This window comes from Parasteatoda tepidariorum, chromosome 10 (genome assembly GCF_043381705.1).
Source record: "Parasteatoda tepidariorum isolate YZ-2023 chromosome 10, CAS_Ptep_4.0, whole genome shotgun sequence".
NCBI classification, from domain to species: Eukaryota; Metazoa; Arthropoda; class Arachnida; order Araneae; family Theridiidae; genus Parasteatoda; species Parasteatoda tepidariorum.
Window position 1 is genome coordinate 7,377,275 of NC_092213.1, and position 17,593 is coordinate 7,394,867.

The 17,593-nt window shown below is 30.5% G+C and overlaps 1 protein-coding gene across 1 annotated transcript in view; it reads left to right on the top strand.

Annotated features, from left to right (window-relative positions):
- Window positions 1-17,045, top strand: part of LOC107456087 (uncharacterized) — a 154,068-nt gene extending 137,023 nt beyond the window's left edge. Inside the window, exons 3-4 of the mRNA XM_071187174.1 lie at window positions 10,877-10,990; window positions 16,814-17,045. Of these exons, the coding sequence (XP_071043275.1) occupies window positions 10,877-10,990; window positions 16,814-16,833 (134 nt within the window). The 3' untranslated portion in view covers window positions 16,834-17,045. The remainder of the gene's footprint in view (window positions 1-10,876; window positions 10,991-16,813) is intronic.
- Window positions 17,046-17,593: the final 548 nt, after the last annotated feature.

Below are 17,593 nucleotides of genomic sequence, written 5' to 3' on the forward strand. Positions count from 1 at the left end.
GTGCATTGTTGGCAATTTCTATTTCAATGTGTTTATAAGAGGTTAAATTAAAAATTTTAAAGCACTGTAGACTATAGAAGTAATTGAAATATAAATATTTCAATTCAATGTATGTGTTTTATTTTATTATGAACTTAGCATCTGGAGTTGATTTGTTAATAATGAAATATAATTTGGACAAAACCCACCCTGGTTTTTTCGAGTTGGATAAAATATTATCCCTACTCATAAAACGCGTGTGNTGAAATATAAATATTTCAATTCAATGTATGTGTTTTATTTTATTATGAACTTAGCATCTGGAGTTGATTTGTTAATAATGAAATATAATTTGGACAAAACCCACCCTGGTTTTTTCGAGTTGGATGAAATATTATCCCTGCTCATAAAAAGCGTGTGACTAGCAATCCTTGATCAACAAAAATATATTTCTTCATCTTAAGCTGGCCATTTTTTATGAGTCTTTATCCTTCTTTAATTTTATTTGATTTATATTGTAATGTGTAGTAATTCATAAAATTTAAATATTTAAAATTAATTCATTCGTCCGCATCAACCCTGTATATGTAGAAACAAAACTTGTAAAATCTTTTACTATAATACTTTAAGATGGTAAACGAAATTCAAAATGTCAGGGGGAAAAAAACTGTCTTTCCCTGTCGGCATCAAACCTTTTACTTGTAAATATGAAGAGCAGTAGGAGTCACGCCTTTTATAAAAATGCAATTTTACATCTAACTTTTCCTTGGTATTGTTTCCTGATAGGGTTCTGAAACTTTTACTTATACCACAACAACGTAGCCAGGGATTTGTTGAGAAGAAAGTTGGGTTCGTTAACGCAACTTTCTTCTAAACAGACAAGATTTATCATCATTTAATTATTCATAAATTATTTAATAGATAATTATGTAATCAAAATTAATTTCTGGCAATTTTTTAAATAAAATATTATAAATTTAAAGATTGCTTAAGTTTGCTTAATGCGTAACACAGTAAAAGTGATACATAACTAAGTTGTGTTATTTAAAATTGGTCAATCGAAATTATTAATAATGTGAGTGATTTTCTTTTCATTATTTGTCCGAAATGAATTTTCTGTGTGGAGCAGTATAGGCTAAATACCAAATATTTGTATGTCGCATCTCTAATTTAGTAGCAGCAATTGTTGTGCAGAATCTTGTATCTATTTACAATTTAAAAACTTCTGGAAAAGGGTTTTAGCAATTTTTGCAATAACAGGATCCTATTTGCACAAATTCACAAAAGCAGGACCCTGGTTAAAAGAATGTGACTGAACGATTAATTTTTTTTTCACAAATTATGAGTACTTTTTTCACAATTTTACAAAAACAGGACCTTTCACAAAATGTCTGGACAGACCTCTGATAGCACGCATTGCTGCAATTGAAGCAAGTTAACCCTCCAAGCTATTGAGCACTTGCTTTTATAATTGTGCAGAATTTATCCTGCTGCACACCATTTTTCTATACAATAGCATGGAGTAAAACCAGTTTTTTTTTTTTTATTTTTTTTTTTTATATATATACCGGAAAAGCCTACATCTGATGTTAGGGAAAAAGTCTGAACTCAAAAGGTTAACAAACCCTTCACAAAATATTTTAAATTTTTAAAAATATTTTTTGTTCCTTAAAAAATATAAATCTATACAACTTTTTTCCACTATTTTTAAATTGATATTTCATGTTCAGTTCGTTACTTCTTTAAATAAGTAAAATGCTGCTGAAATTTTTTTTTTATCAGCATGATGTGATGTTTAAAATGTGCTTTTATTTAAAAAAATAATTAACTATTTTATTTCAGTTTTGAACAGAATTTTAAAAACTTTATATTATTTAATAGTCGGTTTGAGTATTCATACTTAACTGTATTTTTGTCGTCGGCCATTAAGGTAGAAAAGGTGCGATCTATGGTCAAGAATTCGGCTTCTGTCACACCCGTTTTTTATAGGGTGGACCCATTTACACATCCATCCATTTATCCACCAATCATAATTTTGACCTGAACCAAAAAACGATCAATCTTCAATTCAGTACCCCCAGAAGTTTAATTTGTTATGGGAACATGGAGGATTTCGTGACCCTTCAAAATTAACGTGTACCAGTCACCATTTACTACACTACCCGTGTAGTGAATGATGACTGGTGCTCGTTAATTTGGTCGGGTCGCTTAACTGTATTAGATAATAAAAATTAGTTTGCTACTTGTTATAATGAATTTGATTATGATACTTTAATGTTCCTATTAATCAACCTACCTTTTTTCTCCTGAATTGATTTTTCCACTGTTAAAGAAACTTGCCAACCCTAATGGAAACAATACTAGGACCTGAGAAGGCTAATTCTTTCCCCTGGGTAAGAAAATCATGTTTTTTCCAACACTAGTGGGACCAACCGTTTTTTTTTTTTAAAAAAAAGAATAACCTTAATACTTGAAACAATTTATTTATCAGTTTATAACCGCTATCTAGATTAAATAATTATAATAATTTCCAAACTATTTCATATATCATTTTTAAATAAGTGAAAATTAAAAACCAAGGATTGGAAGGAAGAAAAAAAAAATGTAATTAAATTTTTAGTAATAAAAACTGTCCTAGCTCTTCAATATTTTATATAACGGATTAATTTAAATCTAGTTTTATAAAGAATTGTTAAAATAACATAGTAAAATTTCATTAATACTATTTAATTAACAAGTCACATATTAAAAAAAAACGTACTAAAATATATTGAATATTAAAATGCAGATTGAATACACAATTAAAAATAGCCTACTAATTTTAAAATCAAATACTGTTACGATTGAATGTAGATTTTAAAATTCTGAAAACTAAAATAAATATTACTAAAATAGTTTTTTTTTTTTAATTTTCAGTAAAAAGCAGGTCTGAAAAACTTTCAACTTCATGGTTCCATCNTAGCCAAAGAGGATCTCTTAGTTCCAAAAATATTTGATTTTTGGCTGCAAGTTAATTTTTTTTGTTTCTTCAATTAAATGCATAACTCTATCAAGTACTTTGCCTTTACTGAGCCAGCGTACTTCAGTATGTATTTGCACAGCATAAAATTTGCATAGCATTTAATAGGAATATGGAAAACTGAAATATTTTATTGTTGGGCACAGGCAGCGGGCGCACCCAAACCAAACGACGGGCACCATGGTGCCCGCGGGCATAGGGTTGGGGACCACTGCGAGTCTATGCTGAGAATTATCGTCTGCTTAATTTTAACTTTGATCTAGTTTATAAAATTAAGTTGCTATAAATAAAGTTTTTTTTTTTTTTTTTTTTTTTTTTTTTTTTTTTTTTTTAAATAAATTATTCCTTTTTTGTGGAGGAGAAACAAAATGGCTTTGAGTTTATTCGAGTTTTACTGATGAAGTTACTATTTTATATTTTTGTAAATGGAACTGTAAAATAAATCATTTCCTGTGTTGTAAGTTGTTTTATGGAATAATCAAGAGAATTGACATCTTTAATTCTGATTCGACGTGCAAAACGGAATAGTCTAAAACATAAGTAAAAATGCCACTTTTTAAAAAGAAAAAAGTGGCTTAGGGTGTTTTACTTTTGCGCGAAGGTGGTATACTTTTGCTTGTATTCGAATTAGGGTTAATTCAAATAAAATTTTTTTGAATGAAGTGGTAATCTAGATCTTTCCAACACAAGGTTAGCCCAATGACAATGAGACTAAATCTATATATTTTTTTTTTGTTATTCCTTTCCTCATATACTTATATAAGTAAAAGTGGAACACATAATTCGCTAATAAAAGCAGAAATGGCATTAACACCCACGTGCTCAATTTTTAATTACCTTACGCAGCTGCGTTTTTATCAAACGGAAAATCGCTTCTTATAAATCTTGCCCAATTTTGGAGGGGGACGATGCTCGCTTACGTAATGTCACCACGTCCAAATTGAAATCGTACACAGTTTTATTACACCATGAAGAATAAATTAAGGAAAGATCTATAAATGTGGCAGATGGTATTTCACTTTGCATGCATTATTATTTTTTTGGATCATTATGGTTGTTGAGTCAAAAGTGGTAAAACCTCTGGCAATTAATGTCCACCTGGCATAGTGGCATCATCATCAGATATCGCGTGCTGTACAGATGATGCGTTGGCGTTAGTACTGACTCATCTTCTGATTTTTTTTAAGCCATTTGTCTTTAATTGGGAGTGTTTTTGTAAGCGATGTTGTTATTTAAATCGCTTCAACGCCCGCTATTACTTTTTCTAAAACGTATGAATATTGTTTTTTTTCCCTTCGTATTTTGAGGATGCAATTTGTCAACAATATCGTATTGAATTGTTCTTGGTTTGGCTAAGTGTGTTGATCACACATTTTTAGACCATTTGGCTTTAATTGGGATTGTGACTTAATTTTTGTAAGCGATGTTGTAAACTAAATCGCTTTAACGCCCTCTATTACTTTTTCTAAAATGAATGTATATTGTTTTTTTTTTCCCCTCCGTATTTTGAGGATGCAATTTGTCATGAATACCTTATTGAATTATTTTTGATTTGGCTTAGTATGATGACCACACATTCGTGTGTGAAAAAGTGCATTAAAAAATTCTTCCTTGTCCAGAAAAGCTTTGTATTCTGATAACTAACCCTTTTTACAAAATATATCGTTAAAAGAGACTTTTTCACAAAATAATTTATCGTGTAAACACACCATTCACAAAATTTCTTTTGAAAAAGGGGTCAATCATATTTTTAATTCCGAATTTTAAAACTAAAGCACTTTAAAAACATGCTTTTTGTAAACCCCCCCCCCCCACGAAAATAGAATCTTACTTAAATATATATGAATATTCACAAGAACATAAGTATATTTTTCACATTTTCGCAAAAAGTCTTAAGAGACCACTGGTCTTGCAATTTTTTTAAGTCCCTAAATGAGTAGATTTTTCACTATTTCACAAAAACGGAAATTTTACGAAAAGTTTGGAATAACAATTATTGAATCGTTTGTTATCTAGGAAATGACATGACATCTTTTTTATTTAACTGCTAAAGTATAAATTTGGAACTAACAAATATTGCTTTATATCGAATCCTTTTTTATAAAATTGCCCCTTTTTTATCATTTAGGAATATTTTTAAATGAAATGATGCAGGACTTACCCCAAAACGAAAATGTTGCCTCCACTCGAAACCTTATCGTAGTGCATTGTGGGAGATTTATTAAAATGAAGACTAGACAAACGTAAATAAAGTAATGATGCTAGTAATGAACAGTCTTTATAGTGGACAAGGAATTGTCCTCGTACCCGAAACATCCTGGGTTTGAATCCCGCTTCAGACAAGGGTGTAATTTATCTCTGTTCTATCTGTTCTTGTGTCTTGGGGAAAAGAATTCGCCTATATGGTGCCCACGATAAAGTGATTATTAAAAGAATTAAGTACCTGAGGCACCACAATTTTTTTTCTGGGCAGGGAGGGGGAGAAAAAGGAAGGAAAAACTCCTTGAAGAAGTGAAGATACAATTTTGTCACTTAGACGAAATTTTTATCTCGGAACCGTATATCAGGAAAACAAAACTTATTAAATTAGCAAGAATTAATAAAAATGATATCTAAAAATCGTAACGAAGATAGGTTTTTCTATTCGCATTAAAAAAGATGAAAGAATGTCAAATATTGTTTCTTGTAAACACTATTTTCTTCTGCGATTGGAGAAAGGTAAAAACTCCTGATCTCGCATTTGATTTGTTAAGGGCATGTCAGCATAAGACGAGGCAATTTTAGTGGTCCAATTAAATCCAAATTCTCTTTCAACGTCACATAGTTTTTTCTTCTTTGTTTTTATTGTTAAAAGAAGGAATGTTCTTCCTATTTATCGAAATATGACGCCAAGCATAAAATTCAAGTGAGACTATGAAAGTCCTTTTTCTAATAATTCTGTGATGTTAATCGTAATCGATAGTGCGAATTAAATTTCTGATAAACGTGTTTAAAATTTTGAAGCTTTTACATTGTTTTGAAAGCATATTTGTATAATTTGATAACGAAATAAAACGGTACCGTCGCGGATGAGTACTTAAATTCTGTACCTTGCAATGGAGTATAGTAAATGTAATAAAAATGTTCTTTTAATATAATGTAATTTATTTTCATCTGAAAATCGGGATGCTTAAAATTCTTATTCTATTTCAACCGTTTCTAGGTCGTCCTTGAATAAGGTCGTGCCTAACTGCAGCTGTATTTCTGGATCTATCGCCTTCATATTTATTCAGATTGTTAACTTGTGCAGAGGATTATGCACGAGCATGATCGTGTAATTGCATGCAATATCAAATCTCTTTATCTTATGTCGTCGTTAGTTTAGAAAATATTTTTTAGCGGGAAAGTTATATTTTTGATTGGGAGAGGTATTTGGCATTGTAGGTTTCAACTATCATAATTCTCTTTTTTTTTAAAAAAAAATTCAATAATATTCCGATGCTTCCTAATAAGAGAATATTGAATTTATTTTGAGAAATTACTCTATCCATTTTTGTTATAAATAATCGATTGAATACATAATAAAAGAAAAAAAGAATTGATCAGTTTTTAAATTCTGTGTAAGAAATTAATGACTTTTGATTCGATATTAAGAAGAATTCACCAATTTTTGTATCAACGATTATTAAAGAATCCAGTATTTTCTAGCTCTCATTTTCTGCGAACAAAAGAAAAGAAAAAAAAATTTATACCAATTTTACTTTCAAGATAAAATATTTTATAACCGTCGTTTAATAGCCGACCCAATTTTAGGTTTACGACTACCAATTTTCAACCAAAAACTACCAAATTTCCAATTTTGAACCCTCTCTAAAAGGATCTCCTGGATCAATTAACAGTGGACTGAAACCCATGATCCGTCTGCCACTGAGGATATTTTGCGTCAGCACGAAAGATAGTGCCAAATGGAGTCAGTGTCCATCATCAGTTTATTTGTGAAAATGAAAAAGGATTAAAAACATATTTAGAAATTTCCCCTCCCTGTTTTCACCCCTTCGATAGTTTAGTTCTGACGAAAGAGGAATCAGGGACCGGAAGCCCCCCCCCCCCACATTTTATAGATTATGAGACACAGCCCTTTCTAAGATTACACTTTTTTGCTCATTATTTGAGTGATGAAATTTAAAATTTTTAAAAAAATAGATAATTTTATTGTTTCTAAATTTGAAAAATAAATAAATAAACGTCTCTATTTCGAACAAACTTTAACATTACCTTGGTGCAAATTGCCACCAAATCTTCCCTTACTCTCCCCCCCCCCACCCCGTAGAAAAAATATATGTCCCAATTACTGACCAAATGTCACAGCGAACAAAATAAAAAAAAATATCGTGAAATGAGAGGAATTATTTAGAGGTAAAAATTTTTAAACATTTTATTTTAACTTTAAAACAATTCGAATTATGAAGGTAAAATTGCATATTCGAATTCTTGATTACCATTTCAGATAATTCGGACCCGGATAGTAATGATAATAAAGGGCGAGTGACAGCCCCCCCCCCCAACTCACAAGATGCTTTCAGAGAGGAAGGGCTTTAACGTCCTAAATTTCTACTAAAATGACCGCCAGTGGAGTCGGATATAAACTTTGTAAACTGATATTTCTGAATTCCATAGGATTTTCGTCTAGCTTTGTTTGGAAATTTGCATAACACACTGTAACCGAACTCCTTTTATGCATCCCTGCAAAAAGAAAAAGAAAAACAAGAGACCACAAAGAAAACAACAGATGGTCTCGCATGACGAATAATAAGGTGAAGCAGACATTTAAAACTTTTTTTTTTTGTCTTTTTGCATCTTAATGATGTATGGAAGTTGAGTCAGCCAATGAGATGTTTTTCTTTCGGAGGGAATCACTGGTAAATTTTTACGACTTGACAGATTGCGAGGCAATGCCTTGTTGCTCCTTTTATGTAAATTAGGAGCAGACAGTAACTAATCGGAAAGGGTAAGGAGGCGACGGCAAAATAAATAGAATTTATTTCTTCTTTTTTTCCACCATTAATTTATGAAGAAATTATTACCCTATCCGTGGTGCCTGATCTGATTGGTTGATGGTAAGTTCTCAAGGATGCCTGGGTGTGATTTCAAGAGTTTTTTTTATTTTTATGAAGTGCAATAAAACGTTTCTGATTGTCCTACAAGAGGTTTTTATTTAGAGTTGTCGAAATAGTCTTATTATTTTTTTAGCTTGAGGCCAGCGGTTCCTTATTTTTTCCGGCTACGGAACACTAAATGATCTATTATCCTTTGGCGGAACCCCGAGACTTAATTAATAAAATCCACTAGATAATTGGGTATACTATAGCCTACGTCACAGGTTGTGTTATTCCTACTAAATTTAACCCATGAACTGCATTTTCTGCGAGCCTAACTTCAAGCCACAAATAAACAAACGAAGTGTTTGATCGTTTAAATAGCTGCTCGCCAGATTTTATTGCATTATAAAGAAAAGTAATTGATATTCGATTTTTGATAAATAATTGATTTATGTGGATAGTGGCATAGAATTTAGCATTGCGTCATGGTAAATGTCATTCCTACTAAGTGGAAGTAGTTGTGTTTTTTTTATATTATACCCAATTGTGAATTTATTAATCTAGAAAGGACTATTAATTATTTTAAAAATATTGAATGAATAAAATTGTACTAATTATTTTTTAAATAATTAATGATTGAATTATTACTAATTTTGAAAATATTTAATCAATGTGCCAATGGGTTATTTGCTAGTGACGTTGTGGGGGTATCTCGTGCCTGATTGGTTGTTAAAACTTTTCAATTCCATCATCAACTGTCCTTTCCATTCTATTTCGAGTTAACTTATCCCGTCAAGTACAAATTACAACGGCATATCTTCGGACATCCGAAAGCATGTTTCGTAGACCGTCGCCAATAGCCCATTGTGCAGCTCTAGTGCGACGTAAATAAAGTACCTACCTACCACCTTCATTTTTCCATATTTCGTTGTTAATTAAACTTTTAATCTTTGAAATCACTTGTTTCTTCTCATTCGCGTCTGCTAGGTCTTGACAATGGGCGCCTATTTTTGAAGCGCTTGAAACATGTCAACTGTTATTTCTTATTTTTATATTTTTGAAACGAATGAAGTTTTTTATCAGGTTATATAAAAAATGATTTTTTGCATATTTATTTACGGTACAAAATCTACTAAACTCAATAGTTATACAAGATATATTATTTATGAAACTATCAATGGTTACTTGAATTAAATTTCTTATTTTTCTCATTATAATTAAAATATACGGACAACGAGGGTGAACAGAAATATATATTTACATAGACAATTGTGTTTTGTAAAGCCATACAAAGAGGGGGAAAAAAAACTTAAAATAATATTTTTAAAATGAAAAAGTTTTAACCAACTGAAATATTCAGTACTTATTCAATCAATTAATATTCAACTTTCAGATTATGTTACATTTACTAGCAATATACAATAGTTTAAATGTATTTTTTATTTAGTTAATTCGAAAACAAGCATTTAAAATTCAAACTTATAAAATTGTATTCCAAAAAATGGCATCCTTTTTTCATTTGAAATTTGTTCTTTAATTTTAGTATAATAAAGCATATGCTGGAATCTTAATAGGAGAAATTGGAATTTCATTACAATTTTATTAAAAAAGAAATTTCTGCCGTTAAAAATATATTTTATTTTAAAAATGAATCCTTTCAAAAGTTTTAAGAATGATACTATTGAGAAGCTGATGAAGTCTTGAAAATAAACTATTAGTTTAACAAATTTTTTAAATGTAATCACATAAATATTTATATTATTTATTACAATTATTATTTCATATTTTATTCGAAGGAAATTGTCTTCCAAAACTTAGTCGTTTTTTATGTCTTTTGGCTACAGTTTGGAATGAACTGTTCTAATTAAGTCTCGGTTAAAACGATTTAAAACCAGATTGGATTTTAAAAATGCATTCAACCGGCTAATACTCTGTCACTACAATGTCGCGATTAGTTCCGATTTCTGTTATCATAATTAAGATCTTCCCTGTAAGCAAATATGTCAAAATCTTCATAGGTTTGCAATCTGCAAATCCTTGGTACCAATCTTTCATCTATTTTTTTAATGTCATTATTCCTGTCCTTATGATTTATTTCTTACCTCCTATCATTAGAAACGACATACACATTACTTGGAATAAATTTGTAGAACCGCCTCCTCGGTTACAAGACGGGGTCAAACCAACCATTAACCTTTCGCGATTACATTTTGCTTAATTGCATTTTCTGGACTATTCGGGAGGGGACGCTTCTTGAGGGTCATAAAAATTTCAGTTGATGGCTCTCGATGATTACAAAACTAGATGTGTTTTATGGTAACCAAATCAATTTAATTAGACGATAACCAAAAGTTATGTTCCAATCGTAGAGTTGAGTTGTAAAACTGTCTGCTGCTTTAATTGAATAAATCGTTTTCAAACGATGTTTGATTTATTTTTCAATCGGTAATTTAACTTCAGCTGTTATCTGTGGAATTCGCACATATTAATGAAGCTGCTCCTATCTTTCTTTTCAGCTAAAATTCAAGGTATCGGAGATATTTGTGACTAAATTCTGCAATTTTTAATTAAAACTTAAGATTAATTTTCGGTCTAAGTAGTTCGAAACGAAATCCTGCAATTATTTTTTAATTGAAAATATTCAATAAATGGAGTTTGTTAAAGATCATATAGCATTAACTCGTTCTTCTGAATTTTTTTTTTTCATTTTTGTTTTTTAACACTAAACTATAAAAGTTAAAAACACTGTATCTCAATCCTTGCATTGTTAATATTTTTAAAAGTGGCGTATTTTTTCTAGGCTATGCCAAGATTCAGAAGAAAAGAACACTCAAACGACCGTGTTCCAAAACCAACAGTATTCATTTTCTCAGAGGACCTCATCGTGTTGCCAACTACATATTAAGAAATCAAGGTAATAAATGATTTATAATTTATCATTTCACTAATTTCTAAAATCGCAATTCAAATTATTAAGAAAAACAGAAAAAAAAATCAGTAATAAATTAAATGCCTTTTAAAATAAAATAAGAAAAATATTTTTTAAATTTGGCTGTGCTAAATGTTAAGCTATTCAAAGAACAATTTTCCATTTATTCTCAGATTTTTCATTGTTTCTTTATTCATTTTTCTTTATTCTTTCATTTATATATTGCCATTTATGAATTTAGTTAATTACATATTTAGCACACTGTCGGCCTTGGCTTGCTGGAAAATTCTGTTTCAAACCTGTCTATTCTTACCCTTGTGTTTTCAGTTAGTCAGGGGTNATTTTTTTTCAAGGAGTTTTTAAATTGTAAAGACATACAAGATTATGCTCAACACTGTAAGATTATAATTAAGAAAAATTAAATTTTAAAAAATAAACAACAATTGCTGCTACTAAATTAGAGATGCAACATACAAATATTTGGTATTCAGCCGTTAGCGGACCCAAATTTCTTCTAAACAGACCCCTGAGTTAGTAGTTTGTGTTATGGTTAGACCACCATGTTACATCATCTTAACCATTTAAATAAAAATGTTAGAGACCAGCTCTAAACGGAATGGAAAAGATATGTATGTCAGCAAAAACAGCACTTCATCACAGTCTGCTAACGTACTGTTGCCTTTCTGTAGTGAGTAGTTAAACCAAAAACTGATAAGAGCTGTTTTTGCTAACAGACATATCTTTAAAATTTTGTTTTGATTGATTTTTTGATTTCTAACTTTTTGAATTGTTTACCTGTGACAAATTTGGTTATAGCCCTTTTCCATTTTGACTTACTATTTTTAAGTTTTTATCTTAAAATTTGTTTAAATCAATTTCATGCTTTGATTGAATCATCTAACCATTACTTTTTGAACCTACTGCTGAGTCTTGAGTTCATTAATTTAGATTTTATGATTTTTCTGAACTTCATATTTTTATTTATTCTTTCTGCATGACCCAGCCATTCCAAGTCTCTCTATTTTATGAATGTTCTGTTTAATTTTTAGATGGCTAAGTTTACTATTGTTTCAAGTTGTTAATTCTTTATTTGAATCTCCCCCCCCCCCCNNCCCCCCCCCCCCCATTTTTTTTTCATTATTTATAATATCCTTTTATAAATTTTTTTTTGAAGAAAAAAAAAACCTAAACATTTGTTTGCGCACATATTGTCTTTACACACTTCTGTTCAGTATTTTATATTAAAATACATGCAGTCAAGTTACTTCTTCGGGAGGAAAAAAAAAGAAATTTTGAGATCATTCGTTAACTTTTATTCCAAATTAACCATATGAATCTTGGGGATTTGGTCCGACGTAGCCTAATTAGATTAGCCTGGTTGTTTATTTTTTTCATCTAGTTGCGAAAAATTCATATCCTTGCTGATATTAAGGCGGAATTCAGCTAAATTTACCCAATGACGATGGCTCAATGAAGCCAATCAGAAGCCTGTATTTTTGTATACATATCGTACTTTGTGATATGTTAAAATACAGGCTTTTCATGAGCCAAATTTATCCATCGTAACTGCGAACATTTAGCTTAATTCTGCCTTAGAAAAACATGGATTTACGAAATATAGATAGTGTTCATACGATAGATTAATGAAGAAGCTGACGTATTTTACTCGGTACTGATATTTTCTTTATAAAAAGTTCATTAAAGAAGGAAACATAAAATTAACTTTCTATTCGATTTAGGGCCCCCTCTGATGTGGGGGCCCGGGGCAACTGCCCCGTATGCCCCTGCCTTCAGTCAGGCTGTAGGAAGTGGCGATAAATGAAGACAAGAAACACACCCACTAGAAGGAAGAGAAAAAAAAATCACCCCCGCAACACGTTCTAAGGACCACCCAAGGAGTAGATAGTCTAGAGTTCGGAATGACAAGCGATGATAATGTAACTGTATTGGGTACTGCGGTTTGATTGTCTATATAAAGAATACCGCTTTTTATTATTTAAATGCAGCGAGAAGAAACGTGTGTTCAATTTGGGTGCATTTTGACATTTTGAAACAAAACCAAAAAAAAAGGTTTCAAACTTTTTTTGATTTACTGAAGGTGTAACTAAACTCACTTTTTCTATATTTTAAACTACTTACTTATGTATAGGGATATAATGAATATTCAGCCCTTACGCTGAATATTCGGCAAAGAATTTTGGGGAAAAAAAGTATTTTTCGAATTTTTTTTTATTTTTATTATTTTTAATTTGAATAAATTAAGGAAGAATAATCCAAAATCGTATATACTATACATTATTAGAAATAGTTTTTACACATATTTGCTAAATTCTAAAGCTTGCAAATTTGTGTTCTGAAAGATAAAATTTGAAATATTGAAACTATACTAAACCATAAGTTTTGTACTCTTGATTTGTTTTAAAATTAATCAATCAATGATGCGAATATTATATAAACGATTGGAATATTTAAATTCTTAGTTTATTTAAAAAGAAATAATCCTTTAAATATTTATCCGTGGAGTAAGTTTGATTAAAGTTTTCAATCAATAATTGGATTATTTAAAACGTTCTTATGTTGTTTATTTGAAAAAATAAATAAATTCTTTTTTAATATTTATCCGTGGAATAAGTTTCATTAAAATTATCAATCAATGATTGCATTGTTTTAACGTCATTTCCCATTCACATGTAACGCAAAACAATTTAAAATGCCCAAGTTTCTTTTAACAATTCACAGATCCCATTCCTTGTTTTTTTTTCTTCACAAACGTTTAACAAACTATTTAAAGAATGTTTGGTTGAAATCTTAATCTAGCTCCTTTAAAAGAAAAAAAAAATCCAAAAACATTGAAATGCATTGCTTACCCATACCAAAGATCTTCATCAGTGTCTTAGATTTTTTTCTCTCTCTTTTTAACGGGATAGATGATAGCAAAATCTTGTTTATCAAGCATTTTCCTGTTTCCGGTGCGTTTTTCTCTTCCATTTTCATGCCGGTACCAGCATTTCTCCCACCCCTGACCCACACTGTAGTAAATAAATCCGGACAGATAGTCGCGTGTTTACCAGATGCCATATATGTCGTCACCTGCATTTTCAAGAACTTGATGCTTAAGATAAAAACCCTTAAAAAAAGAATGACAAAAGAAGTAAATCACATTTTTTTCTTCTTTTATAACTTTATAAGAATTACAATTTAAAAGCGCACAAAAATTTTAAAACACTATTTATTCAAAGCATTTTGTGAAATGTTTTGTTAAATTGTGAAGATGTCATAATTTTGTGAATTAGTGAAATAGAGTTCTTGCTTTTGTGTTGTGAGAATCACTAAAACCTGTGATCAGTTTTTTTAGAAGAAAAAAAAAAATGTTTTCGAGAATTATAAAAACTAAAATCATGTTTTTCAATGAGTTTTGGAAAAAAAAAAAACTACATTATTTTTGCTAACTACATTATTATTATAAAACTGCAGTACGTTGTATAGTAAAACTACATTATTATACTACGAAGAAACTACATTATTTTTGCAATTTACTACAACTACTTTGTTACAAATGTAGATCACTACTTCTACAACTATTTTTTTTTTTAAATGTAGTGACCAAAACTACTTAGTAATTTAGTAACAGGGGTCTGTTTAGAAGAAATTTGGGTCCGTTAACGGACCCTTCACAAAATATCTTTTCTTGAAAGCGGACCCTTCACAAAATATTTTAACTTAAAAACGGACCCTTCACAAAATGATTTTTCTTTTAATCGGACCCTTCACAAATTTGTTTATCTACATTATTATTTTGTTAATCGAATGAACCCTTTCCAGGGCAGAAAACAAGAAAGATGGATGTAAACGAATTAAGTTTTGTCTTCGGCAGACGATTCTTCCATTATTCGTCCGAAATGAATATTCTGCGTTCAGCAGTATAGGCTAAATACCAAATATTTGTATGTTGCATCTCTAATTTAGAAGCAGCAATTGTTGTTTATTTTTTAAAATGTAATTTTTCTAATTATAATTTTACAGTGTTGAGCATAATCTTGTATCTATTTACAATTTAAAAACTCCTTGAAAAAGTTTTTTGCCATAACCGGACGACCCTATTTGCACAAATTCATAAAAGCGGACCTTGGTTGAAAGAATGTGAGTAATTTTTTCACAATTTCACGAGAACCGGACCCTTCACGAAATGCACCCCTGTATATATATATAAACTATTGCGACATATCGTGAAGATAAGAAAATTTATAATTTTATCTTCACTAAAACATTTGCGGATAATTTAAGCTTTCTGGGGATTGCGCAATGGTTGAAAAAAAAATTTTTTTTTGCAATAACGGACCCTATTTGCACAAATTCATAAAAGCGGACCCTGGTTGAAAGAATGTGAGTAATTTTTTCACAATTTCGCGAAAAACGGACCTTTCACAAAATGTCTGGACAGACCCCTGAGTAACTACTTCACTACTTTAAGGAGACGAATTTTACTGGAGGAATTAATTTTCACCAATGTTCAAAATGGTTTCGACTAAGAAATTGGCTCACATTAAATGGAAGGGAATAATTAAAAAATATTTATTCATGTTTACACGAGCCAGTTTGTTATTCCAAAAGATATTTTTTTTTCTTTTCGTATTTGTTCATTTATGCCTTCCTCTACAGTTATTTTTTAACTGTTAATTGCTCTTTTGTTTCTTCTTAGAAATAAAGTGCATCGAAAATAGTTCCTTTCTTTAAAATAACACCCATGTTTCACGGTTATGCATTCGCATGTAGAAGTATGACCAAAATGATTAATTATCTATTTTTCATAAAGGCTAGTTTAAATATGATTTATACGTTATTTTGAACTCGTTACTTCTGTTAACGCTCAGCCACAGGGACATTTTCAATACATCTATGGACAGACCTGCGAAGATTAGCATCCATCAAATTCGTAAAATTAGTTGCGTTAGTACCGCGTTTATGTAACGCAGTATTCTGCAAAAATTTTTAAATTGTTCAGCCATGCTTACGGATAATAAGCTAAATTTTGGATCCAGAAATTTAAAAGTATGTTTAAGCGCGCTTTTGTATTTTAGATTTTAATATTAAATTTTTATTGTAAAATGAAACCAAAAAAAAATAATAATAATAACAATAACTTCAGCTTACACAAAAAATATTAATGAATTTAATTTACAGTTCAACGGAGAGCTAGCTGGTGAGAAATTACTGTCTTTTACAAGAGAATCAGCATTCACATGAATAAAACAAGATTCCTGGGCATCAAGATGAGTTGGGGTGGACATAATTTAGGCATTGTCGAAATTGAATATGTACCCAGATTCCTTACCACCTCTCTATAGCGCGTGGAAATGCATTTCACCATGATTTGCCCCTCTTGGCCACTGATTTTTCTTGTTCTTATCTTTTTTCCCTCTCTCTCGGCTACTGTGGTTTTTCTAGTTTTCTTTTTTTCCCTTCTCTCACCTTTATTTTTCCATTTTTCGTTTAATGTTTTATATCCCAAATCACTGTTTCTATTAATTCACGTCTGACAAGTCCTGAAAATGTGCGCCTGTTTTTGAAGCGCTTGAAACGTGTCGACTGTTATTTCCGGTTTGTATATTTTTGAAATGAATGAAGTTTTTAATCAAGTAGTAATTTGTTATCGCTTCGTTTTCTTGAGATTATTTATTTAATATAATGTAGATGTTAAAAAATTATTAAAGTTTAAATCTGGGGTTGTAGATAAAGTTTGGGCAGGAAAATTGACTTTGACAATGAACCTTTTTTCCTGTATTAAATATCCAATTCTTTTTATTGCAGATGAATCTACAGTATCGTAAGGATAGAGGAACAGAATATCGTCTCTGTAACTTCTAGTCTCTTCTCCAAAAAAGAAGCAAGGCGTTACAATTCGTTTGGACTGAAGAAATTTTCTGAAAGTTTCGACTGTTTCATAGAATGTATAGATTGTGTTCAGTTCCTTTTATATTGTATATAGATACAAAGTCTTATGATTTGTAAATTTGAGAATAAATAGAATTCTATCTTTGAATTAATGTATTATTCTTAATTTTTTAGTTTATTCTTTGTGTTTTGAAAAATGCATAATTTTGACTTTTTCATTCGAAAGATGTTCTGTTGGAATCAATATGAGCATCTTCGACACTTTTTGCTTTTAATGAAGTTTCTAAGCCCACAAGAGCTGCTCGTGACATTTGTGCTGTGTATGGGAAAGGCACTAAAGCCGATAAAGCCGCCTGTTATTGGTATGTCGAGGTAAAATTTTAGGAATTATATCCACAGAAACACATCTCGTTCAGTTGTGTCCAGTGATAAATGATTAAACCAACTTTTGTACTAAAGTTAGCATCAGACGTTATGAAACTGATAGGAAAGGGAAGAAAATTATACTATTGTACTTCAAACTTTTGTTTGAAAGAAAAGGCAGGCCAACCAAATATCAAGTTAAGAAAATACCATTGCGGTATAGGAATTAAGTATTAATCGGCGACTGCATATAGTTCCGTTTTATTTCATTATCAAAATACACAAATATGCTTTCAAAACAATATAAAGCCTTTAAAAGTTGAACACCTCACA